Genomic DNA, 27741 nt, shown 5'->3' with positions numbered 1-27741 from the left:
CCTCCCCAACGCAGTCGAGTCGAGCACTGCCAGGTAGACGGCCCCTACTGCAGCACACTACATTCTCAAGATTCCTCGGCCGCACAAGCAGCGCGCACAAAACCAACGCCAAGGCCAACGCATCTTAACTTGTCATTGTTTCACTCAGCTCGCCGTCGACCTCCTGCTGCAGCAGCACGTACGCCACCGCGTAGTCCCCGTCGTGCGAAATGGACACGTGAGGCTCCTGCCAGACACGCACAACATCCATAGCCCCCCTCGAGTTAGTTACAGTAGTGACCCATCGAGCCAAAACTCGTGTCGCCCTCACCACCAATCGCAGCCGCTTGGCCAGCGCCTCCGTCTCGCCCGAGAACTGCAGGCGCAGCGCCTTGGAGTGCTCCGTCACCGGCAGAGCCGTGGGCACAGCAGGCCTCTCCAGGCCCCTTCGCACCGCGTGGATCTCTGGGAACGGCACGCGATAGCGCTGGAAGGCCTTGAACGTCGCCTCCTTGACCGCCCACCGCGAGGCCAGGAACGTCGCGCGCTCGGCGCTCGGGCGCGCGTAGAACTCGGCGATCTCTGTCGGGTGGAAGGCGCGTCTCAGCAGCCGCTCCCCGAAGCGCGCGAAGCTCCGCTCGAAGCGCGACACCAGCGCCACATCCACGCCGACGCCGAACACCCGCGGCGCCATTGAGTCGCTCGCTAACGATGGGCTGCTGGACGTCTATTGGTCAGTCCCGTTCCTACCACATCGCACCAACTGTAGAGCAAGGGTAGAACACAAGCCAAGCAAGTAGAACGGAGCTACAGAGAGTAGTGCGTGAATAAGTTACTTGAATTTGTTTTTACGGTCCGGCGGAGCTATTCGTCCTCCTCAATGGCGTCGAGCGGCGTCCACGACTTGCGGCATTGCTGCTGCATGTCTCGCGAGAAGGGCACGCGCTTGCCGGCCACGGTCACGACGGTGCAGCCCACGTACTCGGCCGGGATCTGGATGAGTCCGGGCCTGCTGCTGGTAGTGCTGGTGCTGGAGGTGGCGGCGTTCCTCTTCTGGCAGACGCACTTGGGTCCCTTGCCCAGCAGCTTGCGCCACAGACTGCGGTGCAGTTTGGGCGTGCCGGCCGCGGGGTCGTTGGCCGCCTGCTTGGCCTCGACGGTGCCGGCCTCCTTGGCGAGCTTCTTCTGCTGCTGCTTGCGCTTGAGCACGAAGTCCTTGGCACCGCAGGTACACGGGACCTGCTGCTGCTGCGCGGCGGCGGCCTCCTCCGACGCGAGCATCTGGACGACCGTGAGCGATGGCGGCGGGAGCATCTTGGTGGTCGGGTTGAGTTGAGTTGACTTGAGTTGGGGCTTGTTGCGCTCTTGCTTGCAAATTCTGGAATGAGGATCTCCTGCTGCTGCTGCTGCTGTTGCCACCGCAGCCAAGAAGCACAGACAAGCGGCGACAACGGCGGCAGGCCCCGCACACACACACTCATCAGCGCGGCGGCGCTTGTCTCGGCTCGTTTCTGCCGGGCGCGCTCGGTCGATGTGGATATTCGCGGCGCTATGCGCGATTCGAGTAATTGGGGGCCATCTGTCGTCGCCGCCGCCGGTCCGGCGTGCCGGTGTTGCAGGCGACTTGAGGCGCAGACCAGGCCGCTGTCCGCGCGGCCGCTGCTTGCCGCCACGCACTGGGATTTGGCTCCGCGATGGGGGCGCCGGAGCTCGCTCCGGATGCGGCGCAGCACCGGACGGCGTCGTCGGAGCCGCGCAGCCTGCGTCGCAGGTGCCGCCGCCACTGCGAATCTCGAGATGCCGGTGCGGGTGCAAGTCGCATCAAATGTGACTGGCGACGGACCTCCACGACTGAAGCTGAAGCGGTCGAGTGTACACTTGAAGCTGTGCCCGGTCCTTTGTCGCTGCATGACTAACCCGGTACTTCAAGGCGAGGATACAGCGCCCCGCAAAGTCCAATCCGCTACTCAACGCTAGAAAGCGACGATAGCTCTCACGAGAGCGATGGCAGTGCTGCGGATCAAACAACAGTCGCCGACCACTACGATATCCGGCGACTACGAGTCCATTCCACTTTGGGCGCGTTGTTTCTATTGCAAGCGGTCCAGGCGTGGCCGAACACCCACAATCCTTCAAGCGCTTTGGCCGCCAAGCACTGGCATGGTTTTGAATAAGTACAATAGTTCTCCTTGTCGGGAGCTGTGTCACAGCATCTCTGAAGCCTGAACCACATTTCCAGAACCATTCTCCTCCACTCCATTTCAATGCCATCCAGATAAATAGTCCCAAACACCACACACTACTGGTCGTCTTTCTCCTCCTCTGTCTCCTCATCCTCCTCTCTCTCTTCCTGCTGGATCCTCTTCAAACGTTTTGTGCACTGCTGCAGCTCGCACTTTACAGTCTCCATCACGTCCGGGGCCACCTCCGCTCCACGAGCCATCGTCATCACTTCAACCGCATGCTTGATAGACTGCATCAAGAATGCTCGCTCGGCGGCCTTATTCTTAGGTGCGCTGTCACTCTCCACCGACTCGACCACCTTGCCCATTGCACTGCGCGGGCGTTTCCTCGAAGGCGTTGTGCTCTCGACTAGCTCTCCTCCCGCACTTCCAACTTCTTCGTTCTCAGTCGCAGGAGCGCCCAGCGAGATGCCACCCAGCCCGATGCTTGCTGGCAGTTTGGCGCAGATCTCCGACAACAGGTCCGGCTTGACCGTCAGCCAGCACCGCATGTAGAACACATCGCTCCGACTGGGGCAGCAGTCCACGAATTCCAAGTTCGGGTCCGTCGAGTGCGTGAACCGGATGAGCGCGCTGTTGTACGCCATCCAGAGCTCCGTCCACATCTCGCTCAGCTTGACACAGGAGTGCGGCACGGGCGTGGAGAGGTTGAAGCCCGTGAGGCAGCTCTCCTGGAAGGCCACGCGGCTGTACTCGGCCTTGGCGCTCACGAACTCGGCCCGGAACCTGGTCCAGAAGGCGTTGTTGCCGCCCACGGCCCCCGCCGCCGCCTGTGTGGGCTCGGCGTTCATGCCGCTTAGGAAGGGCGCCATGGCCTCGGAGAAGAGCACGTTGAGCAGGCGCAGGTTGCAGTTCTTGGTCTTGCGCGTGCGCTGCACGGGCGTCACGACGATCGACGGCGACGGCGCTGGCCCCACCGTGAGCCCCTGGCTGGCGCTCTTGGCACGCAGCAGATGCGTCAGCAGCTCCGTGTAGCCGGCCTTGGTGTGGTACACCGCGTACTGCTTGCTTCGGACGCGCACGCCCATGCCACTGCAGAAGCTGCGCAGCTCCTTGGTGGAGCACCAGGCCATGGCGGACTGCAGCGCCTCCTTCTTGCCGGCGTCGCTCAGGCCCTGCAGGAACTCCAGCGTCACGCTCTGCCCCTGCATCGTCGTTTGCGGCGACGAAGACGACGACTATGACCGCTGGCTGCTGCTGATTGGCTGGTAGGAATGCGAGTTTACATATCTAGCCTTAGAAATTGAATAGTTTTGCAGTAAATAGCCCTTTACAAAAGACAAGTTATTTGATATCACCGTTAGCATTTCTAAGACAAAAGTACATAGATAAGATTAAAAAAAGTATTATGACTAATGATACCGTGTGGTCTACTATACCATTAATAAGCCACATTAAATAATAGTATTATTAAGCCTACATATTTTATTTTACTACTCTTTACTACTGCGAATCAGGCATCGGATTTTCACTTTTTCTATGATGTTCAGCAGAGGAGTCTCAGGCACAAAAATTGAACTTCAAACATCTGAGAGAGATGCCAACATCCTTGGCGGGATACGAGATCCGACAATAAAATTTGCGGGGAAAGTATTTCTTTGCTCCCTACTTTGGAGTATTTTGGAAGTTGTGCAGGCAGCGCTTTGGCCGACTAGACAACAACTTGCCTAATATACGTTCATATCTATTTGTAGGGGCGCACTATTCTGTAATAACCCCCATTAACATATCATGAATCATGCTCGAGACAGCGACACAAATCAAAGTAAATGCTTAACCCATCCAAGCGTTCTACGTAGCGGTGCAACGCCCAAAAGCTGATCCCGTGTTTTCATTTGAAAAATGGGGTAGCTGAGGGCACAACATTTTCACGTTTCAAGTTGGTCCTCTGAGTGTGATAAGAAGATGATTATCGAAGTTACAAAGTTTGTGCGAGTATTCAAGTCGCAGGCAAAGTTGCGGGACCGATTTCTGATTTTGCTGTCATTGCACAGTCACGAAGCCATCTGAGCTCTCACAAGCATGTATAGTATGTCGTGTTGACAGTCTTGTCGGGAAGGTGGCAGATTTTCATTTGTTAGTAGTAGTGAATGTAAATTACTATTTGTTTGTACTATTAGTCATACTATCATTGTATAACAATACTATCACGAGTTGTATTATTTCGATAATATTAAAAATAATATAGTATTTTGTGCCCGTTGATACGCTTATAATCACTTAAGAAATGCGTTAAAAACTTGTACGTAGCCATGTGTCAACATCTTCAACGTCACGGACACAAACGTTGAGCAAAGTCTCTTGCTCAAAGCGCATGCCGCGTCAGTGCGGCCAACATGCATCGGCTCATATTACTGCCAGGACTGCAAGTATGTTGTTCATGCTGGAGATTTTCTGCTAGAGCGCTTGGGTACCATAGAGTTGGACCCGTGATATCCGAGAAGTGAAGCAGGTACAAAAGTTTAGGCCGCGCAATTGTGAGCCCGACGCAACACAGTAGCTGCTTCCCACACTGTGTTACAGGCGTGCTGGTCGGTGTTGTTGGCTCGACCGCGAATACGCGACGGTAGTGTTGTAGCGCTTTTTGTTGAAAAACAATCCGCATCGCCAATGCGTTGTCGGTACTTCGGGGCTCGGTAGGGGCTAGATATACTTTAACAGCTCAGCGCAGATGATGAGAAAAAGTATGCCTACTTACTTGTAGAAATGATTGGCGCTTCTCAAAACGAAGGGCTGGTGGTGTGAAGCAAAGGAAATGTGGAGTAGAGGAGACCTCGGTGTATCGACCGGTTGGCTGAGAGCGCCCGTTCGGCGCCGGTGTTGGCCCCGAGGTTGCCCCCGGAACCGTCCAAATTCCCGTCCAAAGATTTGCCAAAAGATTTTCGGCACGACCGGTCCGAAGATCTCGTTCTTGGGGCTTGCCCTGGAGCATGTGGCGGCGGATCCAGATGCAAGGATTTAGCAATACTAAGTGTGCATCAGCACATGAGTGCACTGCCAGCACTGCAACAGCACTCGGCTCCATTCTCGACGCCTGGCGAGGCTTGAAGCAAATGCATCGGAAAACTCATTTTGAACCCTGGTTTTCTGAGTTGGGTGGCTTTGAGATAGCTGCAGATCTCATCCCCGTTAAATCCGATGCATACATTTTCTAAGTGAAATGAGACCCGGGTTCATGGAAACCTGATTTTTTTTCCAGGTGAGCCGCCTTTGCGCGAGGTGCTCACTACGAGACTTGCGTGCTAGCGGTTATTTGGGAAGATATGGTGCTCTCCGTGAAGAAGACCCTGGCGCTGGCGCTGTGCGCGTCCACGCTGGCCGCCTGCGAGGTGTCGGCGCTGCGCCCGCACCCGCGCCGCGCGCTGTCGGGCATCCACCACACGACCAAGTACGCGCCCAAGGTGGTGCAGCAGCCCAAGGGCGCGCCCCCAGCGACGCCTGGCGACGACTCGGAGTCCTACGACTCGTACGACTCGTACGACCTGGACGGCTCGGACTCGGCCGACGTGACGCTGCAGGGCTCCGAGGAGCTCGACATCTCCAGCTCGCAGGACCTGGACCTGGACTTCAGCGGCGAGGGCGACCTGGACGTGGACCTGGGCCCCGGCGAGGACCTCGACTACAGCGGCGAGGGCGAGCAGGACCTGGACCTGAGCTCGTCGGGCGACCTGGACTTCTCGGCCGACGCCAGCCTGGACGCCAGCGGAGAGTTGGACACGGAGATCCAGTTCGAGGACGGCTCCGTGGACCTGGAGTTGGAGGACTCGGAGGACTACAGCCAGGAGCTCGACTTCGAGGACGACGAGGTCGTAGACGAGGTCATCGACGTGCCCGAGGGCGCCAAGTCCATCCACCTGCGCGTGCACCGCGGCAACGTGGACCTGGACATCATCAAGGGCGCCAAGCCGCGCGCCAAGAAGCAGGCCCAGCCCGAGCCCAAGAAGGAGGAGGAGGCCGCGCCCGAGCAGAAGAAGGAGGAGGTGGCCACCGCCTCCACCGAGACCAAGGAGGAGAGCGTGTCCTTCGCCACCGAGGCCAAGGACTGGATCGAGGACAAGAGCCACAACGGCGCCTTCGTTGGCAGCCTCATCGGCGCGGCTGTGGGCATCGTGGGCGTGGCCGGTGTGGCCATTGCCAAGAGCCGCAAGCGCGCGTCCGAGAAGTCGGTGCTGGCGGAGGACGGCGCCGCCGACGCTGAGGTCGAGGCCGACGTGGACGACGACGCCGCGTCCGAGTCGGACAGCGACGAGGACAGCGACGAGGACGTGGAGGCCGGCGTGACGGCGCTCACCGAGGACGCCGCCGTGGAGGAGGAGGAGAAGAAGTCGAGCGTCGTGGAAGGTTCAGTGTAAGTTGGTATCGCGCAGAGCTCAGACAGACGATGGGTGGATGGTGCACATGCAACGAGTAACGAATCGTAGCTCCGGTATATTCTATGATGGCAAGGTGTCGCCTTCGACGAGCGCGCCGCTCCGCCGGAAGATCGCAGCGGCGGGCGGTCCTCTTTCTCTAAATCTCCGTCAAATTTATATTTTTCAACATCTTGGTCTTTTAGACTTTTGTGTATCGGCTGTGTACAGTAGGCGCCACGTCCTCGATGGCTACATCAACTTGACCAGGTCAAGAGGTTGAAGTCTCATCGTGTACTGCGCGCAATATGCCATTGCCAGCAACGACCCCATGGCGCAGCGCGAGCTGCACCGCGACCTCGTGGAGCGCAGCCGCGAGCGCGTCGTGCGGGTGCGCGCCGGCAACAGCCTGCTCCACGTGCTGCAGCAGCAGCAGCAGCTGAGCCAGCCGCCACTGCCGCTCCGCTCCTCCACTTCGCTGCCACTGCTGCCGCCAGCCCCGACACTCGCAGTCGCGTCCAAGCGCCGCACCCGCAGGGCCATCGATGCAGAGTGCGCAGACGACCACCGAGCTCGACGGCGGCGCAACGCCCTGCCGCGCCTAGCGAAGGACCGCGTGCAGGTGTCCGAGGCCGCCACGTCCTTCGAGCAGTACCAGAACTTCATGGCCAACAAGATCTACAGGGAGGAGACCATGCACCTGCAGAACCGCCGCGCCGCGCTCGTCCCAAAGGCCGATCTGCTCAAGAAGCTGGCGGCGGTCTGTGCTGCTGCGCTCAAGGAAATGGAGAGTGAGGAGGAGGCGCCGGCGGTGCGTGAGTCGCTGCGAGAGAAGCTCGTGCGGGCCATGGCGCTGCTTCGAGGCGGACGCGCGTTTGAGCAAGCCAAGTCGTTGGCACCACCCCCGCCGCCGGTGTATAGAGAGATCAAGAACGCGCACTTGGCCTTCCTCCAGTTCAAGCGCGATGGAGTGAACACCTCGACGCAGAAGCGTGTGCACCCGTACGTCTCGGCACGAGCCGCTCCTGCTCACTTCAACTGGTCACAGGATCTAACAGTATTAATTGCTCGTGTGCTACAGGAGTGCTGGGATGCAGGACGGCAATACGTCGACCAAGACGCCGATCCACTTTGGCGACCAAATTTGTCTGCTCTCCTCCAGCTCCGACTTGCCCCTCGCTATCGGGTCTGATGGCCGCAGCCGTCCCGCAAAAGACAGCTCTGCTGGTCCCCACATGACCTTCACTATTGTGCGTTGTTTTACCTTTGTGGTGGATCAGGGCTTCTGCAACCTCTGACTTCGTTTCGTGTTCCTGCGCAGGTTGACTTCCGCAACCCGTCTCGCTACGACGAGGTCACGGCCACGGACGAATTTTGGCTCCGTGTCGACCCAGCAGCTCTATCACTGCGCAATGAAACTTTGGACCCGACGAAAGACGGCGGCGATGGAGATGACTTCACTTCACTTCTCAGTGACACAAGCTATTATCTTGGCTGTCCGGGGTGGCTTGACGACGGAGAATCTACGGTGGTTCCAACCACCACGGATCCAAGTAAGCACAAGCGCTTTCGCATTGTGGCAATGAAGGCGCTGACACCATCGAAAGAATACTACGGTGATGACGCCGCCACGCGCGAGTATGCCGTGGAAACTAACGATGGCATTATGCGGTTGGCGCGCTGGCGATTTGTGAGATACACCCCTCGAAAGCACGAACAAGTGGCGAAGGTGGAAAGCTCTGGTGGGGCCGACAGCGAGCAAGACGTGAATGACGCGATGGTGAACTGCTCACTTGTGTACCTTGTGCTCAGTGATTTCGCCCTCGTGTACGATGAAGACATGAAGCGCGGTGTAGGAATGCGCGTATCCTCAGGTACACGCGAATCGCCTTCAGAAGTACTGCACCTTCACAGAAATGGTCACGAAAACGGCAACAAGCAACAGAGGCATCGTCGCACTGACAGCAGTGGCAGCGCGACCGCAAGCTCGGTTCTTCTGTCGCCTTGCGCGCGGTGGCAAGTGCGTACCTTAAAGCGCACTGGCGGCATCAACTACTTGCAGGAGTTGGAGCTGGCCATGGCGGCAGTCACTGGAGACGTACGGAAAGAGGACGGTGTGCGCGTGGAGTGGCTTCGGAAGAAGCAGGACAAAATGGCGTCGAACAACCGCCGACTGCATGCCAAGAGCGGGTTGGTGCTTAACGCTCGCCGGCAATACGACCTCGTTGCAGTCCAAAGTAACAGCAAACTCGAGGAGATTGAGCGGGAGAAGGGGGCGCAGTCGGTTGAATACTTTCAGCAACGTCTGAAGGCACTACAATGGAGAGTGGCCATCAACCGTACGAGATCTTGCAGCTCAAGCAGCAGCAGCTTCAACGAGTAGTAGAACTCCCTCACTTATGAAACACACCTGAACGTTCAAAGCAAAGGAACCATTGCAATTATACACAACTCGAACGTACCTACTCGCTATAACAATATGAGACATTTTATTCCTCCTCCTCTTCCACTTCCTCTTCCTCTTCTTTACTCGGTTTGTTTGACTTGGCATGGCCGTTCTTCTTGCGCTTCTCGCGCTTCCGACGCTTGCGGTTCTCCTTTTGAGCAGCAGACAGCACCTTGCGCTTCTTACCAGTAGCAGCAGTCTCAGCCAGTCCCTCCTTTTCAGTAGACTCAACGTATGCGGTCGTTGGTGCCTCAGTTTTCTTGTCAGAATCGTCGCTTGCTGCTGCTACCGCCTCGCCGCCAACTCTGTCAGCCCGCTCAAAGTAAGCCACGAAGAAGCCATTCGTGGAGTCCTCCAGACCATTTGCCCGAACAAGCGTCTTGGCCTGCTCCGCCGACAGCCCCGCGACTTCAAGTCCTCGACGCGGCCAGGATGTCAGAGCAGGCTTCAGCACAAACGGCCGAGCCGCGCGGACATTTTCCTCCGATTTCAAGGCCGCAGCAACAACTTCCTCGTCCTCCTTCTGGAAAATGGAGCAGGTCGAGTACACCACGCGCTCCACCTGCGGGAACGAGAACGCCTTGCGCAGAGCCTCCAGCTGGAAGTCTGCGAGCGACTGCAGGCGCTTGGCGGTGTCTTCTTCGTACTCGGCGCCCTCTTCCGGTTCGAGTACCGTGTCACGCGAGCTCGCGATGTCCAGCAAGTGATCCAAGCGATTCGTCATTCCTGACCCAGAGCACGACGGGTCGAGCAAGATACTCCGCACGTTGCGGTACTTCTCGCCGTCCACGGGGACCTCGAGAAAGCTCATCAGCTCGGCCTGCACGCGCGTCGCAGCGCCGGCCAGTTGCATGCGCCGCTTGAGAAGCTCCAGACGCTTGGGCGATCGGTCGAATGCGAACACGTGGCGCTTGGGCTCAGCGCCGTCCTCTCCGTCTCCATCCTGCTGCTGCAGCAGCATGGCCAGGTGACTGGTTTTGTTGCCGGGCGCGGCGCACGCGTCGATCACGTCGCCCTGCTTGTCCTCGGCGTCGGCGTGCTCTCCGTGCAGCACGAAGGCCGGGAAGCAACTGGCCTTGTCCTGCAGCACGAGCTTGCCGCTCTTGACCATCTCGTGCTCGTGCAGCTCCGTGCCCGAGGGCAGCACGAGCAGATCGCGCACATCTCGGTCCTGCTTGGCGTCGTACTCGCGCGTAAAGGCCTCGGCCTCCTCGGGGGACGCCAGCAGCGTGTTGACGCGCACGTAGCGCGGCAGGGCGAGGTGCTGCTGACGGTTCTCGGGCGGCAGCAGCGCCTCGTTGGACGCCACCTTGCGCTTGATCTTGAACCGCGCCAGCGCCGCGCGGAAGGCCGTCTGGTGCTGCACGAGCGCCTTCTTGACGTAGCCGCCGCCCTGGATCTTTTGCCGGCCGAAGAGCAGGTCGTAGAGCGCCACGAACACGAGCGCGGGCGGCTCCTTGGCGGTCTTGGGCGTCTTGAGCGCCTTGTGGCACTCGGGCACGGCCGCCAGCAGCTTGCGCAGCAGCGGCTTGTAGCGCAGCGTCTCGCACACGAGCGCGAACGAGCTGCGCTTGTGCACCGTCGACTCGGCGTACGCCAGGCTCTTGAGTCCGCCCTGCCGCAGCTCCAGCTTGTGCAGCAGCGCCGCCGCCTCCTTGTAGAGCTCGCTCATCGGTCGGTCTCCTATACAAAAACCAAAATGAGTGGCTGACGCGCCCCGAAATGTGCGACGTGTGAGAAAGGCAATTTCGATTAAAGTGGATTAAAGTGGTGTCAGTTGCTCTGCCCAGCGAGTCTCTGACCTTAATCAATGCCCCCCCTGGCCATTTAACCGGCCGCGTCAAGCCCAGCTAGACACCACTGACCAAGCGGCGATCACGCTCACGCTCAATTCAGTCGACCAAGGCGCGCAACAGGACCGGGTGAGCCTCAATGGGCACGCGCAGCAGCGCGCGTTGCAGCTGACGAACAGCGTCGTGGAGGAGAGCAGGAGTAGTGGGTCGCGGCACATTACGCCGGCAGTTTTTTATTTTCATAATTTCTTACCGTACTTTACCTCCGAGAACGGTGCTAGAACGATCTTTGTGGATAGTCGTCCGTTTTACCTACACGACCTCTCAACCACCTCAGAGCTCGAGGAGGCGTCCGTTAGCCAGCGACCAGACGCGCGACCCTGTAGTCGCACATGCGAGGGTAAGATGAAACTCCCAATAATTACTGGCACATTACGACGTCATTTTCAGAATTAAATTTTTTTCAAAAAAATTAAGAGGCTATGTATATAGATACCCATGACGATCGAACTATCTTTCGGAAAATACAAAGGTCAATCCATTGAGGATGTATTCAAGAATGATCCTGGATACTGTCGTTGGATTCACAACCAACCCAGTCTCAACATTAGCGAGGAAATGAAAATCTTTCTTCACTCAAGATTCCTAAATAACGATAACTCCTATATGATGACGTGGGGTAAGCATCGAGGCAAATCTTTACAGCAGATCAGTGAATTGGATCCAGGCTATCTCGATTGGCTAAGAAAAAGTCAATTCGTGAAAAATATCTTTTTTTACTTACGCTGTAGTGAAGTCTAGAACCTCTCCGGTTAGTCTATCGAACGTTAGTTCCTGTTCGCTAATTACGAGGATCAGCATATTCACACCTTGGCATCCGGCGTTCGTACCTTGGATCTGAATAGCCTGAGGTACATCGCGCTCAGTCAGGCGTCTGACATCGGCAATAAGCATGCGGTTTGTGAGCGACCACGTCTGATAGTCAAGTAGACCATTTACGAGCTCAGGGGTTAGATCTCCGTTAATCGCTGAAATCTTAGCAATTTCGTCGGTAAAGTGGTGGAAATCATAATCATGACTGATATCGAACACCTGAGTCGAGCCAATACGAACGTTAAAGTTGCGAATCGACGACCCGGGCTGAAGCGTGTATGGAGAGCTATCGAAGGGGCTCTGGAACTGCTGAACAGTAGCAGAAGCAAAGTTGTTTGTCTGTTCCGCGAATGGTAAAAGCACAACATATTTCGCGTTTTTAACACTTGCCGATAGCTGTAAATCGAAAGAAGCATTTAGTTGAGTCGAGGACTTACCAATACCAGCACGCTGGTAAAACCACTGTGCGTAGCAATCATTGTAGCAAACCTTCTTAACCGGCTTAGAGATAATAGCTTGAGGGTTCTCAAGATGAACGAAAGGGACATACAAACGAGCAGTAGTAAAAGGCATGTATGTACCATCGATGGTAGGTTCAAGAGCATTTACAACCGCTCCCCAAGCAACACTTAAGCCAGCAGATGCACCATTCATCAGATTACCGGTAGCAGAAGCGGCAATCATGACCGGACAACTATTACCAGACGATAGAGTAGTAGAGGTTAGCGACATACCCTTTGAAGCATCTACCGCGACTACAGACGTTCCCTGATTCACACGGAAACGCAGGCGAATTTGAGGGTTAGCCATCAAGTCAAGCTCACGGAAGATAGGATGCAGATCGGTGAGCTTAATCTTAAGCATGTAGTTCCACGTTCCCATGATTGCGTTAGCAGCAGTACCACCAGCTACGAAAGCTCCACGCGAGGTCTGGTTAGAAATGGTAGTCGATGCAGCAGCACCACCTACCGACGGCCACGAGCTGGAGAAGTCAGCGCCAGCCGTAGGGGGATTCGATAGAAGGCGCTTAACGAAACCATCATTAGGAATAGTTGCACCACCAGGAGGAGCCGAGACAGCAAAAGAAGACGAGAATGCCATGGTGTTTGAATATCCATCACCACTGGTAGATGCGGATCCAGAACTGTATGATACCGACTGAGCAGCGTCAGGGTACAAGAACGATTCAGCTCCGTGCTTTTCAACGTACTGAGGGCTGTAGCCAGTATGAGCACGAACGTTGTTCCAAAAGAGCTTGTAGTCAGCCATAGAGACGATAGTCTTTCCGTTTAGTTCCAGACTCAGACTATCAACAACGTTCCAATTTCCGCATTTTAGAGTACCACATAGCGGCAGTTTGAGCAGTGCCACCATTCTTCATTGACACCTTGTAGGGAAGCATAACGTAGGCATCACGAAGGCTTGCGAAGCCCTCGGAACCGTTAAGCTGAGCCGTAGCATCGATAGTGATGACACCATTCTGGTACGAACCCTGATTTAGGTCAATAACGTGCGGTACACGCTTGCTCGAAGATACCTTGGGTCGCTCTTAAGCGAGCTCTGGTACAAGTACTGATCGGATAGTTGAGTTTCGCTCATCGTTGAATCTATATGGATCCTAATATAGTTTGATAAAATTAAATATTATGTCGCACCTCATCAAGCCAATCACCTCAGATCATGATCTCATCGAACTCGCTGAGAAAATGAACGTTCAACTCGATAATATATTCGAATCAAATGAAATAAAGTCCCATCTCCCCAAGAAAGGGTCATTTCTGATTCTACTTCGCCCTCCTAATCTTGAGGTAGGACACTGGATGGCGGTTCATAATGGTGAATTATTCGATAGTATAGGGGAAGGACCACCAAAGAAGTATGGTATCGATCGATAGAACACCAAGCAATACCAAGGATCCTATGGAGACTACTGTGGACCATTCTGTGTCCTATGGCTATATTCGAAGCAATACCGTAAGCCAGATGTATTCAAAACAATGAAAGATCTAAATTTGACAATTCTGGAATAAATTTAATTCAACGTATATAGTAATCATGTATTGCGAATTAACAATCTCCAGTGATATCCCTGCGCGGAAGCTTACCAAAGCTTTCAAGACTGGTAAGCTTAGCCTCACCTCAAGCGAACTAAAGGGTAGTGGTTCAGTCATCCATCTCCACCCTGCTTCGTTTGAAAAGGCGCTCAAGGCTCGTAAAGCTGGACGCGCTGTCAGACTCGACATTACCAAGCACGAAGTGAAGAAGGGCTACAAAAAGGCTCAAGGAGGCTCTATCTGGTCCAAAGTATGGGGAGGGATCAAGTCTGCATACAAATTTGCTAAGGATTCAGGTCTACTATGCAGAGCCGTTGATGCGGCGGTTCCTGCTTTAGCTACTTATGCTGGTCAGCCAACGGCTGCTGTTCCAGCCAGAGCTGCAATCAAGTCCCTAACCGGCATTGGTATTTATGATTCCGATAGCGACAAGGAAGGAGGTCGCGTATCAATGGCTGACGTAAAGAAGGCTGCAAAGAATGCTCTTGCATACACGAAGCGCAAGGGGGTCATCACCGACGCGGTCGATGCTGGAGAGAAGTTCCTACTATCAAAAGCTACCAAGCCGGAACATGAGGATCTAATCAGATCTGTGCGAAAGGAGGTTCGTCGCCGCTATGGTGTAGGCGTAGCAAAGAAACGTCCAGGGAAGGGTTCGCCAGAGATGAAGGCTAAGATGGCTGCGCTCAGGGCACGTCGTAAGACTGGTGGTTCGTTTACGTTGTAGCCGCCGTCAACAAAATACTCTGGATGTCTTTTTTTTTGGACGAATCAGAAGCATGATGGATACCGACGTATCTCTGAAAATCACTTTTTTATCATTTTGGTTATAGATACTGAGTGTAATACTAGCTCGAGCGCCATTATGACAGTTCATCCACGCATACTGGCTCGGTTTGTATGAAATGACCTTTCCAATAGCGGCATCACCTCTATCAAAAGCACTGACAATATCACCAGAATCCACGTATTCGTTTTTGATCAGATCGCAACGAACGATGTAGGAACTGGTCGGGTGAATCTGAGGAATGGTGTTCGATAGCTGAGCACTTGCAACAGTAGCTGATGTGGAGGGGTATGTACCCGCTGTGAGACCAACTACTTTACCGAATTCAGCATTATCGATGATCAGTCGAGGAACGCGAGTAGTAGTCGGCAATCCAGTACCACCAGAGGAGTATAAACCGGAGGTAGGTTCTGGTCCATGTTCCACCGGTAGTTGGTAGAGTTGTAGGCGTAGGAGATAAATCAAGCTGACAAGCGTAATAGACACTGTTAGCACTCATTTCGATATAGAATACGTTATTCCCCGACGGATCGATTAGATACGCCCCAGCATTGACAAGAGCAGTCTGAATGCTTCGGTTGATATCGTCATACGAATAAATACCATCAGGTAGGGATACACTGATTGTTGATGTAGTTGCAGCGGTAGGTACTTCGATTTTGAACGTTGTGTTCTGAAATTGCATTGAATCAATATTATACTCGCTGTTATACATCGAAATCGATTGAATGGCACATACTACATCGCGGAAGTCAGCCGCCGATCCGGGAAAGGAGTATTTCCAGGTTGAATTGGTTCCATCTTGTACCAGATTGGTGCTGTCGAGTTTGATAAAGCTAGACATATTGATTATATGTTTGTAGGCATATTTTTGTTTGATAAATTGGAATTATTCCTCGATACGAATCGGTCTATCGAAGTTATACCTGATCTGACACTTGACCGAATCAATGAAGAGCATTTGGTCCTTTCGCTCCGTGGCTTTGTTGTAATAATAGACGATTGAACGCTCATCTACTCCTTTGATATTAAAATCTTTCACAACCATCTGGAGGTCTCGCTTAGAATTAGCTTTCAGGATCGCTACGTACTCTGAGTTCAATCTGATCATCTTGTCCGTTGCGAAGTAGCTGTGGCTCAAGAAGATGGTTGATAGCTTGAAGTGGCGCCCTCTAGTGAAGTAATGTGAGAACAAATTCTTCTGAAGAAGCTTATCGTTGCTGTAGTCATCGATGATGACCAGCTCAGGCTTATTGGAATTAATTGGTGTATGACGTACCCGTTCAACACTCGGAGGCGAGTCAGGGTCGATGAATGTGATAAAGCCATCAAGCTTATCACGAAGATACTCATATAACTCCTGGTGAGGATTACGAGCATGATCGTTAGATGAGCAAATACGTGAGGAGAATGCTTGAGGATGAACATACATAAGTTGTTCTTCCCTGAGAACGATGGCCCCAGAACCACCATTCTAAACAGCGCTTTGATGTCAGGTGCTGGAAAATCACCCATAGAGGCGCTTTTGAATTTTTTAGGGATTGAAGCTCCGAAATCTGGAATACCGCTCATGATTATCGTCTAAACTATATAGGATCAAACAAAGATGAGTTCAGGTTTTTCTTATCCTAGCCCGATATTCACATCGCCGATTTATAATCCGGCATTCTTTCTCCAATTGGATGCCAGCGAGTTTCTAACGTATGACTATGCTCAGACTCTTTATCTGAACAAGTATGACTATCGCTTGACGTACATTACCGGTGTCTCTCAAGGCGTAGCATCACCTGGTGTAGCGCTTGTCCCTGGAAGTGGTGGGAACATCAGCGGTCTTGGAGCACTAAGCTGTAGTAGCCTAACTGTTAATGGTGCTTCCGTTTCAGGCGTACCAACGTATGTAGCTAATATTACTCCAGGTACTGCCGCTATCAACAAAGCTCTGGTGCTTGGTGCATCAGGTGAAATTGCTACTATCAGTAGTTTGACGGCAACGTCGATTACTGGCACGCTGCAGACAGCGGCTCAGCCTAATATTACTAGCTTAGGCACGCTATCGGCCCTCACCGTGAGTGGAAACATATCTGGTACATTGGCAACTGCTGCTCAGACCAACGTAACTAGTGTAGGGACACTCTCGTCGCTCACCGTGAGTGGAAACATCAATGGAACGCTAGCGACGGCTGCTCAACCAAATATCACCAGCTTAGGTACGCTTACTGGATTGACTATCGGAGGCAGTTTAACCTTTACTGGTGCAAGTCGATCCATTACAGGTCTTAGCTCGCTAACTGCAACTAACATTACTGGTACGCTACAGACTGCTGCTCAGCCTAATATAACATCGTTAGGTACTCTAACCGCTGTAAATTGCTCGGGTAATGTATCGGGTACGCTAACAACAGCTGCTCAGCCCAACATTACCAGCCTAGGAACCCTGAGCTCGCTCACAGCGACGTCGATAACAGGAACGCTACAAACCGCTGCTCAGCCTAATATTACTAGTCTAGGTACGCTTAGCAATCTAACCCTTAGCGCTGGTGGAACCGGTTTATTCATTCCGAATCTGAAATTTTGGGATGGAGTCAGTTCTTGGATAAATTTCAATCATGCTTACTTTCTCAATGTTATCGAAGGGGGCGCTTCAGCCAGTAGCGTTGTGGTTCTCAATAGTACGAAAGATTACTCAGGCATTCGCGATCTAACCATATCACGAAACTTTATAGCTTCGACTTCAATATCATCGCCTACGATCACATGTGATACGATTAGTAAGTCAGGTACTCAAACTATGAATGCAACGACCTTGAATATCAATCCTACTACGCTTCAACTCAGGGGAGATACTCTCAATGCTACAGGTGCGGAGCTGAACAAGCTTGCTGGATGCGCAGCATCTACCGTTGAGCTGAACTATCTAGATCTTACCACCGGAGCAGGAACTGCAGAAGCATCAAAGGCTCTTGTACTAGACTCTAATAGTAGCATCTCATCAGGTATTTCATCTCTAACGTCAACCAATCTGATATCCACTACTTCTACCCAATGTCAGATTGCGGCCGGGACATCATTTACATCAACAACGCGTGCCTCTGAATTTAATCTCATGATTCGTAATCAAAGCAATACGGTTGGCGCTCAGGCCGGATTATCGTTCACGATTGAAGGTACTAGTGATATGACAACGTACACCCCTAGCGTTAATCGATATTGTACTAGAACCGCTACGAGTCTTCAATATTCAATGACTGATTTTGCAATCAGTACACGGTCAGGAGCTAATGCATTATCACCAATGACTGAACGTATGAGAATCACTCAAGCAGGATACATTCGCTTTGGATCAGCTACCAGTACTGCAAAAATAGATATAGTTTCGAGCGCGATTTACTAAGCGGGTCTTGGCAACGCGCAATGCGTATAGCCAACGATGCTACTACTCCAATCGAATTTGAAATTCAGGTATACAACGATGTCGCGGGAGGAAGTAGTGGTGTAGCTCTAGGCGCCACTACGAGCGACCCGCTAAGGTTCATGGTTGGAAACACAACTCAAGCTTATCTAAACAGCTCAGGAAGACTGGGTGTTGGTATGAGTACGTGGTCGCCAGAAGCAACCATTCACTCAGGCGGAGACGTATGGGCGAATAATTTCATGCACGTAAAGGGAGGCGGCGATGGATTTGCTAGGTATCGATTCAATTGGTCTCAGACTGACTATCCAGCGATTGGTACTGATTCAACCGTAGGAGCTATCAGGTTGGGAAAATGCGATGCTAATTACGCGTGGACAGCCTATGTCCCGGTGCGTGGAGGAAGCTATACCAATGCAAGCGATGAGAGGTTGAAGGCGGACATTGTAGACTGTCCCTATGGTTTGGCAAGCCTTATGAGAATGAGACCTAGAAAATTCAGGATGGTTCAAGAGCAGACTGTCCATGTTGGCTATATCGCGCAGGAGCTGTATAGGGTCATACCAGAAGCAGTAGATATCGGAGCAAACGATGAACTTAATCCGGATGGGTTTCCAGTGAATCCATGGGGAATCGATCTCGCCAGTTTAACCTCGGTACTGTGTAAATCTATCCAAGAACAGCAAGGCCAAATCAATAATCTCAAAGATGAACTCAATGAGTTGAGAGCGATTATTTCTGAGTAAATATAGAATGGTATCTGTCAAACCCAGTTCGTGGCGAAGACCGCTTGCCCTCAGACTACTAACGCTAATGTCGTTGATACTGATCAACTACAATGTGATCGAATTGTCGAATTCCACGAGAGGGTTATATATGATATTGGCTCAGGGATAATTTCGCACCGATAAATATAGAACAGATCTTGAGTACTTCGTTGTAATAGAGTATCATGGGCTGCGGACCAAGTAAAACGATCAAAAAGAACCTGACTAACCCTGAAACTGGCCAAGTCATCGGTTCAATAACGATGCACTCTGAAGTGGTTTCGATAGGGAATAATGCTTATATCCCAATGTACAGGCAAGAATGCTGTCATGGCTATCGATATCGGAGATAAAAAAAAATCAGACTCTATCGAGAGAAGAAAACAGACGTAGACATCTAAGTATATCCGCTCTGCTCTATAGAGCAAATGTCTTCACAGACTTTGACTTTTTTTTTGGCTGGTAAGCCCAGACTCGGCCGCCTTCCGTTTGGGTAGATGCCTCCACCTTCTTGGTCGACTTGTCGAGGTAAGTAGCCTACAAAGCGGCTTGGGTCTTCTGGGGACGATCATGAATGATGAGGTTCTTCATGATAGCTTTCAACTCAGCGACGTTGAGGTCGCTATTGTCACCATAGCTGCCTCCGGAAATGGATATAATGCGCGAGTTGAAGAAGAACATGGTTTTATAATAAACGGGTGATAATATCTTTGAACTCTTTATCATCAATCAGTCGATTGCTGTACATATCCACCGTGAGAGACTTGAGCTGCTTGATGATACTGGGGTTGTCATTTCCGAGTTGTAGCTCTCCTTTTAGCTTATCGTATTCAGCCCTAAGCGTATCTAGAGGATCCTCTAACTTATCGTGGAAGCTGTATTGGAGATGAGTAATCAATAGAACCTCCTTGAACAGTTTCTTATCTTCAACGCTAAGCTTATCGTAAGCGGATTGATCGATACGGTTCTTATAGACCAGTGCCTTGATCATGGCTTGGAGGCTATCACTGATTTCCCACTTAGGACCACATTTACGCCGATTCGGCTGAACGATCACGAGCTTTTTAGCATCAAGGTCGGGGATACGAATATACTTGCTTCCGATCTGCTTGTATGTGTAGGCTGACGGCGTTGCTAATCCTTGGATCTCATTGAGATTGTAGGTACGGCCTCGGCGAACTAACTACACCTTCCAGCGGGGCAACACCTGCACCGCGCAATCCTCGACCTTGAAGCTTTCGTTTAACGCCACTGCCGGATACCTCGCTTGCCTCGGCGTATCGCTTAGCCTTCGTTTGATATATTGATTTTGTCGCCTTCATAGCTGATGTAGCTGCCTTCAACACCGATCTCGCTGCTTTTGAGTTATTCCCTCTACCAGCCTCTTTTGCTTCTTCATAGCGTTTCTGAGCCTCACCGTATGTCTGAAAAGCTGCTTCTGACCCATCATGAAGCTTTTGCAAGCTGTCATCGTATTCATACTCTTCAACGCTATGCTGTCTAATATCGTGTACAGACTTTAGAATAGCCTCATTCAATATTTCAAGATTAGCATCCAGGTTTTTACGTCTTTTCTTATCAAGCTCCTTTTCTTCAAGTATCTTAGCTGCTTCTTCATCGCTCGATGGGAAGGGTTATTCAACCTCATTAAGATAGCGGTCCAAGTCCTCAACCCCGTTGAGTAGGGACGAAAAGGTATCCATCCACATGATATTCTTCATTAGCCCCTTCCAAGCTACACCACTCACCTGCTTGTGTGCTTTGTTTTCACGATTTAAAATATTTAGGGGTCTAGACCCCGATGGCTGCCCAAAGTAGTATGATGGATGGGACTTAACAACACCGTTGATTTTCACGATTGGTTGTAGCCGAAATGGAATATCAATACTATCAGCGTGCAACTGGCTGTAGTAATCAGTTAAGATATTCTTGGCTTCGTTATCAGCGTTTGATAGGCTTGGGTCCATGTCTTCATCAAAACCACTCATTAACCCATGCTGAGCTTCACCATTAGCTGGGGTAAAATCATTTATGTGTTTGGTTTCATTGCTACCAACTAGTTCTAACTCGAGGCCCCTGGCTTTAGTCATATTAATGAAAGATTGGAATGTCATTATCCAGTTCACTTTCTGAGTGATTGCTTGCTTCACACGATCGCTATCTTTCCCGTAAACGCTAATGCTATTGCCATTGATCCAAACATAGCCATCTTTGTCAATAGGAGAAGATTTTGCGGAACCATTAAGAATTGGTACAATCTTCTTTATCAATCCGTTAGATTCAAGGACTTCCCAATTTTTGCTAATTGTCCAAAAAATAATTTAATCTTGCTGTCCATTTGATCGGATCTTGTGGATGTTCCAGTATCGAACACAAAACTGTCGTCAAGTCTCTGCATAGAGCGGTTTGAATAATCTCCTTCTGAGGCATTGATTCTTTTTCTTTTTGAGCCAATATTTTGCCAAACCTGGTATGGGCTATTTTTGTCCTCTTTACCCATCTCATTACGTCGCTCCTTCTCATTGACGTATGCGAGGAATCTGACATCATTAATTAATACCTCACCAATATGGTCATACCTCTCAGACCAATCAATGAACTAGTACATATTTTCTCAGTTTAATACTGTACACCTTAGCATCCATCCCAATATAATACTTAGTAAGCTGCCGGCCGTTGGAAGCAATAGGGTGAATATTTAGTTCTGCAAGGATGGGGTAAACCTCGAAGATTTTAGCGACCGCTTCCTTTGACTTTGTTTGATTTTTCATCTCAGCATTGCCTTCGTCGAACAAATCTTCTTCGACGGGCTTTTGCGGCAGTGGACTATCAGGGCCAACACCAGCATCTGTCATTCTTGCACTATTATCAACTCCAACATCAGTCATATCGGGGCTCACGTGGACCCAACCATCACTGGTTTTGGGCTTAGCAGTACTGGAAGCATCAACGGACTGAGGCTTTGCAGTAGTCGATGCATCGTTCATTTCAGGTGTTGCATTAACTTCAGCATCTACCATTGTTGAGGACTCAGGTTTTTTTTGGGAGTTTTCAATATTCAGACTTTTTTTTTAACTCTTCCGGCGTAGCCTCGTCAGGGCCAACCGAAATATCAGACTGAGCGGATTGTGTTGATTTCTTTGGAACAGTAGTGATACCATTCGCGATATCGCTAGCCCATGATGCACCTTCGTACATAAGGCGCTTGGACTTGGCTTGACGAACTCGGCGCTCAGCTCGTTCGAGTAGCTCCTGCCGCTTTTGCTCTCGTTGAGCGAGGGATGTAAAGTTGGGAAACATCGTCTAACTATATCATGGTAGTCATAAAAAAATATTAGCAACGATTAAATACATACTCACCAATAGCTTGGCATAACGGAGTCATGCCTAAATGGTTGATACGTATGACAGATACGGTTTCGCTCATTGAGGAGATTGATGTATCGATCCTTGATGCAATGAAACGGCACACCAAATATCGTTTCTAACTGGTCGCGGTACTGTAGATTGCACACGGTTTTCCGGAAATTGGCTACTGGGTCTAAATCTCTGAGTTCATTTTTGATTCGACTAACCTCTTGAATTATTCACAGCTTTCTTCGGAGCTGTACAAGCTCACGTTGATTCTCTACGCAGTTGCAACACATTCTATATATGAAGTCATATATTTTTAAGCATTATTTTTGGAAAATAGATTGATAGATATAGATGAGTCAACGCTTACAGAGGATTGCTCTATTAAACTTATTTCGAAGCTAGTTCGACTCATTTTTTATCGACTTCCAGTACTCATTCTCTAAGGTTGATCTCTTGTTCTTATTGACTAATCTAAGATTATCTTGTGGCTCCCAGGAGTCAAGTTCATTACCGACCCACTGAACGAGATACTTGTACTTGCCGGATCGCATCTTTTTGTGGTCTAAGATCTTCTCCACCTCTAAAATATCACCTCTGTTGATAGTAGCTTCAGATGTTTCTGCTTTAACAATTTTTAGATCGTTTGGCCCCTTGTAAAGAGTGTGTCCGTTTTTCTACTTGATTTGGATGTGGTAGCCATCAATACCTACCACCGAATACACAGCCTTAGACCATCTTGCTGCTTCTTTATCAAATGTTTTCTTTGTTAGTCGATACAAAACCTTTTCACCGACCTCGAACTCGTTTTCAATCCTCTCGGCTTCAGCCTGGTTGTGGACTAGTTCAGATTCAATTACCTTACCTTTAGCTTCGTTGGGGGTCATACCAATCGTCCGATGGGTCCTGCTATTGTAGTTCTCAATAACAGCAGCTATGAGCTTCTGGGTTAGTCGCTTTGGTTCGATTTTGACAAGGCGCTGCTTCAGAGTTCTATTGAAGCGTTCAATTATACCCTTTTTGGCGTGATCACCAGGCTCATTGTTGAAATGGTCAATTTTCTTAGTTTTGAATAAACTCTGAGCCTGTTGGTTCATGAATTCTGAACCATTATCGGTTGTGAGAATGTCAACCTTATGGAGGCGGACAAAAACCCTAATTGCTACTAGTACGGTCGGGCCAGTTTTGTTGGTTAGTAGTTTTGCGTGGCCTAGGCGAGAGTTGATGTTGATCGCAGTCAAGATTGGTCTTTTCTCCCAAAACGCCAAGTCCATCTGCCATGAATTGGGGTTAGTCGATGCGATTTTGAACCCATCGTATCGCTTCTTCTGCTCCTGAAATCGCTGAATATCGCTCTGGTTTGAGTACCATTCCTTGACGATTTTCATCGTAATCTTCGGCTCAAGTTCTTTAGCCTTCTGGTATAAGGCTTGGGCACCCACATAGCCCGTTTTGGGGTCATAGTATAATTTGGACAACAGCTGATCCATCGCTCTATATGGTTATAAAACAAAAAATCCCCTGCCAGGTAGTTGCTTATATGTCGAGCGGTTCGGTGGTGATACCATCCGCAAGTACACGACGCTTGTCATAATAGTAGTTTAGAGCTGTTTTAGTCTGGGTGTACGTAATGATTGACTTACTCTCCTTACTGAGTCTAAACCCCTTGTTGGTGCCCTGTAGCGTGATGCGATCGCGAACAACTGATTCAAAGCCATCTGGGTTGAGGACGTCGCCATTGCGGCCACCACTCTGCTGGACTCCCTTCGCTGAAACCTTGACCTTGTAAGATTCGTCTGGTAGGTAGCAAATGTAGTTCTTAGAGGACAATGATACCATAGCATCACCAGACCACTCATCCTTGAACAAACCTGGCGTTCGGCGATCAAACTGAGCCATCTCTTCGCTATAATCACGTGGGAACCACTCGTACGTATGCTGCTGAAAATGCTCACAAAGCTCGGGCTTGATACACTCAACGAATGGCTTCTCACAGCTGAACGCAATATAAGCCGAGTCTGTGTCCATTTCTTGGTACTGGAATTCCGAACGGTCGAAGTAGAAGTCAATGCAATCATAGTAGAATTGCAACATACGGAGCTTAGCGAGCTGATAGATTGCAATCGTGGGTTCTTATTGTTGAGCTTTCGCTTCTTCATAGTGAATTCACATGAATCATTCAGCTCTTCCATTCCATGGAAGGTGAAGTGCTCAATCTTGGCCTTGATTGCCATATTGCCATATCGTCCGGCTCATACCTGACCTCCTTGTGCTTGCTCATGTCCATGCCAGATCGACCAAACGCACTATTACCAACCAGTTTCATCATCTCAGCAATCATAGCCTTATTATTGCTACCCTCACTAAGCGTTTTCAGCTTAGTCAACAAGTCTAGAACCAAATGAATCTTAGGATTGGTTGTCGATTCATGAATCTATCGATAATGAGCGCATCAAATGATTTAGGGTTCGTAATGATTTTTTTCAACTCTTGGACTAAATCATCCATATCAGAGTCAGATACCTTCTCAATAATCATCTTACAGATGGATTTAACATTTTCATCACCCTCTCGTCGCGCGCTCGATACGGCTTCCATGAATGGTGCAAATGCCTTGTGAGAGCTAGCCTTGATGAAGCTGTAAGTCTTGGTGATCTCCATGCCATGAGAAATGTACCATTTGAGTAGTGGTGCAAAAATGAGGATCTTCTCACCAAAGTAGCTCCTGATGAGTTTGCGAGCCGGCTTTGCTCGGCTTTGCTTGCGCTCCTCGTTGTACTCGAACATGTTCTGACCGATGACACTCCGATCGCTGCAGTCGATAAGGGTGTTCTTGAAAATTGGGGTCATTTCACTGAAGTAGGGTTTGAGGTGCTCTGGTGTACGGATATCACACTCGAGGAAGCCAAAGATCTTGTCATTTACAATATCATCGACGATCCCTGTGTATGCCTCGATGGTACTCAACCGTCCACATGGCATCTCATTACCAAGTGCCCACAAATACAGAGCATTAGCATCGTAGCCGATGATCTTTTTGCAGATCTTACCCCCTCGAATCTTGGTCTCGTTGCGTTTCGCGTATCTGTTGAAGATGATAGAAGGACCACCAGCAATGTTCGCCTTCATCTTGGTGTAGATGTCCTTCTCCTCTCTATCGATACTGTACACCAACCTGTCTGAGTTGAATTCAAGTAGTTTCTTGTGGCGGAAGCCCTTTAGCGACATGTTCTTGCGAGCAACGTTGCATCCCACACAGCTGATCAAGATATTACCATCGATGTGTCCGAGCTTGTTATTGATTCGGTCAGCCGAGGCAGTATCAGCTGTGAGTTGCTTGTAGCATAGCCCACACAGGTACTTTTGTCGCTCTAGCAAGTCGTTGAGGTGTTCTAGCGTCATATTGAATTCACGATCGGCATCAGCATCCTGGGTTTTATATCCACTTAAGCGACTAGCGGGAAAGTCAAACGCTTCAGCAGGCTCTTTACTTGGTTGCTGGAGGTTGTTGAAGCACGTCTGATACATGACTTTCTCAGAGAGACCAGGTAGCGACACACCATCAGTGAACATATCAAGTTCGAAACGTTTGAATAGTTCTCGCTGGGCTTTGATGGCCTTGATGAAGGGTAATACATCGAGGTTGTTGTACCAAATGAGTAGATCCTTGATTCACTTCATGCCATAGTGTTCCCAGACGAACTGTACCCGCGCATAGTCCTCATCGCTGATGCTAGTGCTACGAAGAGCACTGTCGAACGCCGACTTAGGAGGGACTTCCGGCTGACTGAGTACGTCAAATGAAGTAATGTACTCGTACGGGAAGATGCCTTTTCCTAGGCCACAGACGCATCGAATCTTGTCATCACACTTGCACTCACCGAGATATGTCGACAAGTACTTTGCATAGCTGGTGCCTGCCGGAACATAGATGCTAATGTCAAGCATTTTCATGTCTGATGTGGCGATGCACATGTAGCCAGGGTTCTTGATGACTGATGTGATGTTGTCAGTACCGATGACTGCAAACAGGTCCGCCTTGATAAGGTTGATGTCGTAGCGTCCAGAGTTGAATCCGAATACTGGTACCTGACCAATGCACTGCTTCAGCTTGCCATAATCCGAGCGCTTCTTACCGAATGTGAGATTGCTGTGGAAATCGAAGAAACAAGCAAACTCCCAGTTCTGAGTCCAAGCATTGACATCATCCATCTTGTACGTCTTACCCAAGTCTAGACCAGGAACCTCAGCGTCAGTCAAACCATGGACGTTGATGATTTTGCGGAGCAAAGACTCGTACTTCGAGACGTTGTACTGCTGAATCTTAGCCGCAACTTCCTTGATGTACTGGAACATATCCTTGAGCAACTCCTTCGGGTCATCGCTGACAAAGCATCGCACCTCCTCAGTCAAGCTGTCGGCCACGGAAACAGACACAGGAATGTGTTCGTTTGCGAAGATAGTATTCTCTCCGTTTTTGACACCCGTAGGCTTGAGGATAGCCTCAAAATCATAGACAATGAAGTGATCGATGTAATGGTCAGCATCCTTGATGGAGTACTTAGTCAGCATGGAACGAATGCTGTTCGGAGCGGGTTGGTAGATGGTTGGCTGAGCTGGGAACGATTCGATGTTCACGAGTTCGCATTGGTTCTTAGTGTGGTTGCGTAGCTTATCAGAGCTAACAAACACCATCTCACACGTAGAGCATTGGTACTTCTGCTGGAGCATATCAACGTTCGTGATGTAGAGAGCGTGATTCTCGTGCGACAGGATGTTGATCGAATCATAGTCCTTGTCCGAGCAGCGAATGCATTCAACCTTGCCCGTCTCAAAATCTATGTTGAAGACGTTGATGTTCAGCTTGAAGCACTCCTCAAGCTCATCGAATTGGAGAATGTCGATAGGCTTGAAATTGCAGAACAGACCCAGAGTGTAGGTGATCTCCTTGTACGAACAGTACTGCTTGAAGGCTTGTTTCACCAGAGCCTGGATTCTGCGAGGATCCTTCTTGGCTCCCTCCTGCTTGTGATAAGCAATGCAGTGGAAGACACACTTGTTGTTCGTCTTGGGGAAGTTGATGACGTGCTTGTTATTACGAATCGCCTTAGGAATGACAGCCTCGCTATCACCCAGAGCATGGTCGCGTTGGTAGATATAGATTTTGAAGCCAGTAATCCCCTTCACCATGTACCCGGAGCTGGGGTAGTTGAGCTTGTCAGCCAACTCCATGGAGCGAATCTCCGAGATCACCTTCTTACGAATATCAGCCTTGCTGTTGATAGCTACAGGAGTGCTAAATACAGACGTGTTGCTAATATTCGGGCGGAAGTAGCGAGTCTCGCTGTCATCAGTTCTGCTGACAAGCTTGTATCCAAGAGCGATGTTGACCTTGAAGGCAGACTTCTGGGTTGCGAGCACGTTCTCGAGCTTGTCGTAGAACTCAGCAGGCTGAATTCCCTCGTAGAGGTGCGACTCCATGTTCTTGCCTTGGTAGAAGCGGTACTTACTGTCTTCCTTGAAATCAGCAGCCACCTTCTTTTGGAGCTTGCCTAGACTGATCTGGTACTGCTTCGCTACCAATTTTTGGTTGGTGGGGTGGGAAATGTTGCTAATGTATACCATGCGCCCCGTCTTGCCACGTACCTTAATACGGTAGCTACTACCCCATCGAATGGGTTGAATAT

The 27741-nt window shown here is 50.5% G+C and overlaps 12 protein-coding genes across 12 annotated transcripts; 5 read left to right on the top strand and 7 right to left on the bottom strand.

Moving 5' to 3' along the window:
- Positions 1-124: 124 nt before the first annotated feature.
- On the bottom strand, positions 125-673 carry PHYSODRAFT_495149 (hypothetical protein; the record flags this gene model as incomplete). Its single annotated transcript, XM_009524957.1, has 2 exons — positions 125-226; positions 311-673. The coding sequence occupies 2 exons, from the start codon at positions 671-673 to the stop codon at positions 125-127; spliced, it is 465 nt and encodes a 154-aa protein (XP_009523252.1).
- A 170-nt stretch (positions 674-843) lies between these two features.
- PHYSODRAFT_298633 (hypothetical protein) lies at positions 844-1293 on the bottom strand (the record flags this gene model as incomplete). Its single annotated transcript, XM_009524956.1, has 1 exon — positions 844-1293. One exon carries the CDS (start codon positions 1291-1293, stop codon positions 844-846), a length of 450 nt encoding a protein of 149 aa, XP_009523251.1.
- Positions 1294-2326: 1033 nt separating this feature from the next.
- PHYSODRAFT_445842 (hypothetical protein) lies at positions 2327-3352 on the bottom strand (the record flags this gene model as incomplete). The annotated part of the gene is made up of 2 exons (XM_009524955.1): positions 2327-2470; positions 2597-3352. Coding segments are annotated over 2 exons (900 nt in total), but the record flags the coding sequence as incomplete, so codon positions are not given.
- Positions 3353-5466: 2114 nt separating this feature from the next.
- On the top strand, positions 5467-6767 carry PHYSODRAFT_543878 (hypothetical protein). Its single transcript, XM_009524954.1, has 2 exons — positions 5467-6388; positions 6485-6767. Exons 1-2 carry the CDS (start codon positions 5486-5488, stop codon positions 6572-6574), a joined length of 993 nt encoding a protein of 330 aa, XP_009523249.1. The 5' UTR covers positions 5467-5485; the 3' UTR covers positions 6575-6767.
- Positions 6768-6902: 135 nt separating this feature from the next.
- PHYSODRAFT_313163 (hypothetical protein) lies at positions 6903-8974 on the top strand (the record flags this gene model as incomplete). Its single annotated transcript, XM_009524953.1, has 4 exons — positions 6903-7573; positions 7653-7821; positions 7893-8855; positions 8897-8974. 4 exons carry the CDS (start codon positions 6903-6905, stop codon positions 8972-8974), a joined length of 1881 nt encoding a protein of 626 aa, XP_009523248.1.
- A 16-nt stretch (positions 8975-8990) lies between these two features.
- On the bottom strand, positions 8991-10689 carry PHYSODRAFT_345492 (hypothetical protein; the record flags this gene model as incomplete). Its single annotated transcript, XM_009524952.1, has 1 exon — positions 8991-10689. One exon carries the CDS (start codon positions 10687-10689, stop codon positions 9061-9063), a length of 1629 nt encoding a protein of 542 aa, XP_009523247.1. The 3' UTR covers positions 8991-9060.
- Positions 10690-11308: 619 nt separating this feature from the next.
- Positions 11309-11572, top strand: PHYSODRAFT_442103 (hypothetical protein; the record flags this gene model as incomplete). The annotated part of the gene is made up of 1 exon (XM_009524951.1): positions 11309-11572. A coding segment is annotated over one exon (264 nt), but the record flags the coding sequence as incomplete, so codon positions are not given.
- Positions 11573-11593: 21 nt separating this feature from the next.
- PHYSODRAFT_440134 (hypothetical protein) lies at positions 11594-11995 on the bottom strand (the record flags this gene model as incomplete). The annotated part of the gene is made up of 1 exon (XM_009524950.1): positions 11594-11995. A coding segment is annotated over one exon (402 nt), but the record flags the coding sequence as incomplete, so codon positions are not given.
- Positions 11996-13738: 1743 nt separating this feature from the next.
- Positions 13739-14371, top strand: PHYSODRAFT_445115 (hypothetical protein; the record flags this gene model as incomplete). Its single annotated transcript, XM_009524949.1, has 1 exon — positions 13739-14371. A coding segment is annotated over one exon (633 nt), but the record flags the coding sequence as incomplete, so codon positions are not given.
- A 99-nt stretch (positions 14372-14470) lies between these two features.
- Positions 14471-15368, bottom strand: PHYSODRAFT_495488 (hypothetical protein; the record flags this gene model as incomplete). Its single annotated transcript, XM_009524948.1, is given in 2 exon segments — positions 14471-14934; positions 14951-15368. 2 exon segments carry the CDS (start codon positions 15366-15368, stop codon positions 14471-14473), a joined length of 882 nt encoding a protein of 293 aa, XP_009523243.1.
- Positions 15369-16130: 762 nt separating this feature from the next.
- Positions 16131-16367, top strand: PHYSODRAFT_411192 (hypothetical protein; the record flags this gene model as incomplete). The annotated part of the gene is made up of 1 exon (XM_009524947.1): positions 16131-16367. A coding segment is annotated over one exon (237 nt), but the record flags the coding sequence as incomplete, so codon positions are not given.
- Positions 16368-19237: 2870 nt separating this feature from the next.
- PHYSODRAFT_328632 (hypothetical protein) lies at positions 19238-27679 on the bottom strand (the record flags this gene model as incomplete). The annotated part of the gene is made up of 5 exons (XM_009524946.1): positions 19238-19337; positions 23366-23483; positions 23698-24163; positions 24578-25720; positions 25763-27679. The coding sequence occupies 5 exons, from the start codon at positions 27677-27679 to the stop codon at positions 19238-19240; spliced, it is 3744 nt and encodes a 1247-aa protein (XP_009523241.1).
- Positions 27680-27741: the final 62 nt, after the last annotated feature.

The sequence above is a fragment of the Phytophthora sojae genome (genome assembly GCF_000149755.1).
Source record: "Phytophthora sojae unplaced genomic scaffold PHYSOscaffold_3, whole genome shotgun sequence".
NCBI lineage: Eukaryota > Oomycota > Peronosporomycetes > Peronosporales > Peronosporaceae > Phytophthora > Phytophthora sojae.
Note: the sequence above shows the minus strand (reverse complement) of the source record. Positions and strands in the feature narration are given on the sequence as shown.

What these genes read in the sequence shown, in the direction of transcription:
- PHYSODRAFT_543878 (XM_009524954.1), top strand. Translation starts at nt 5,486, where the DNA reads ATGGTGCTCTCCGTGAAGAAGACCCTGGCGCTGGCGCTGTGCGCGTCC. An exon ending in AGCGCGCGTCCGAGAAGTCG is followed by an intron (nt 6,389 to 6,484) that starts GTGCTGGCGGAG and finishes GACAGCGACGAG; the next exon opens with GACGTGGAGGCCGGCGTGAC.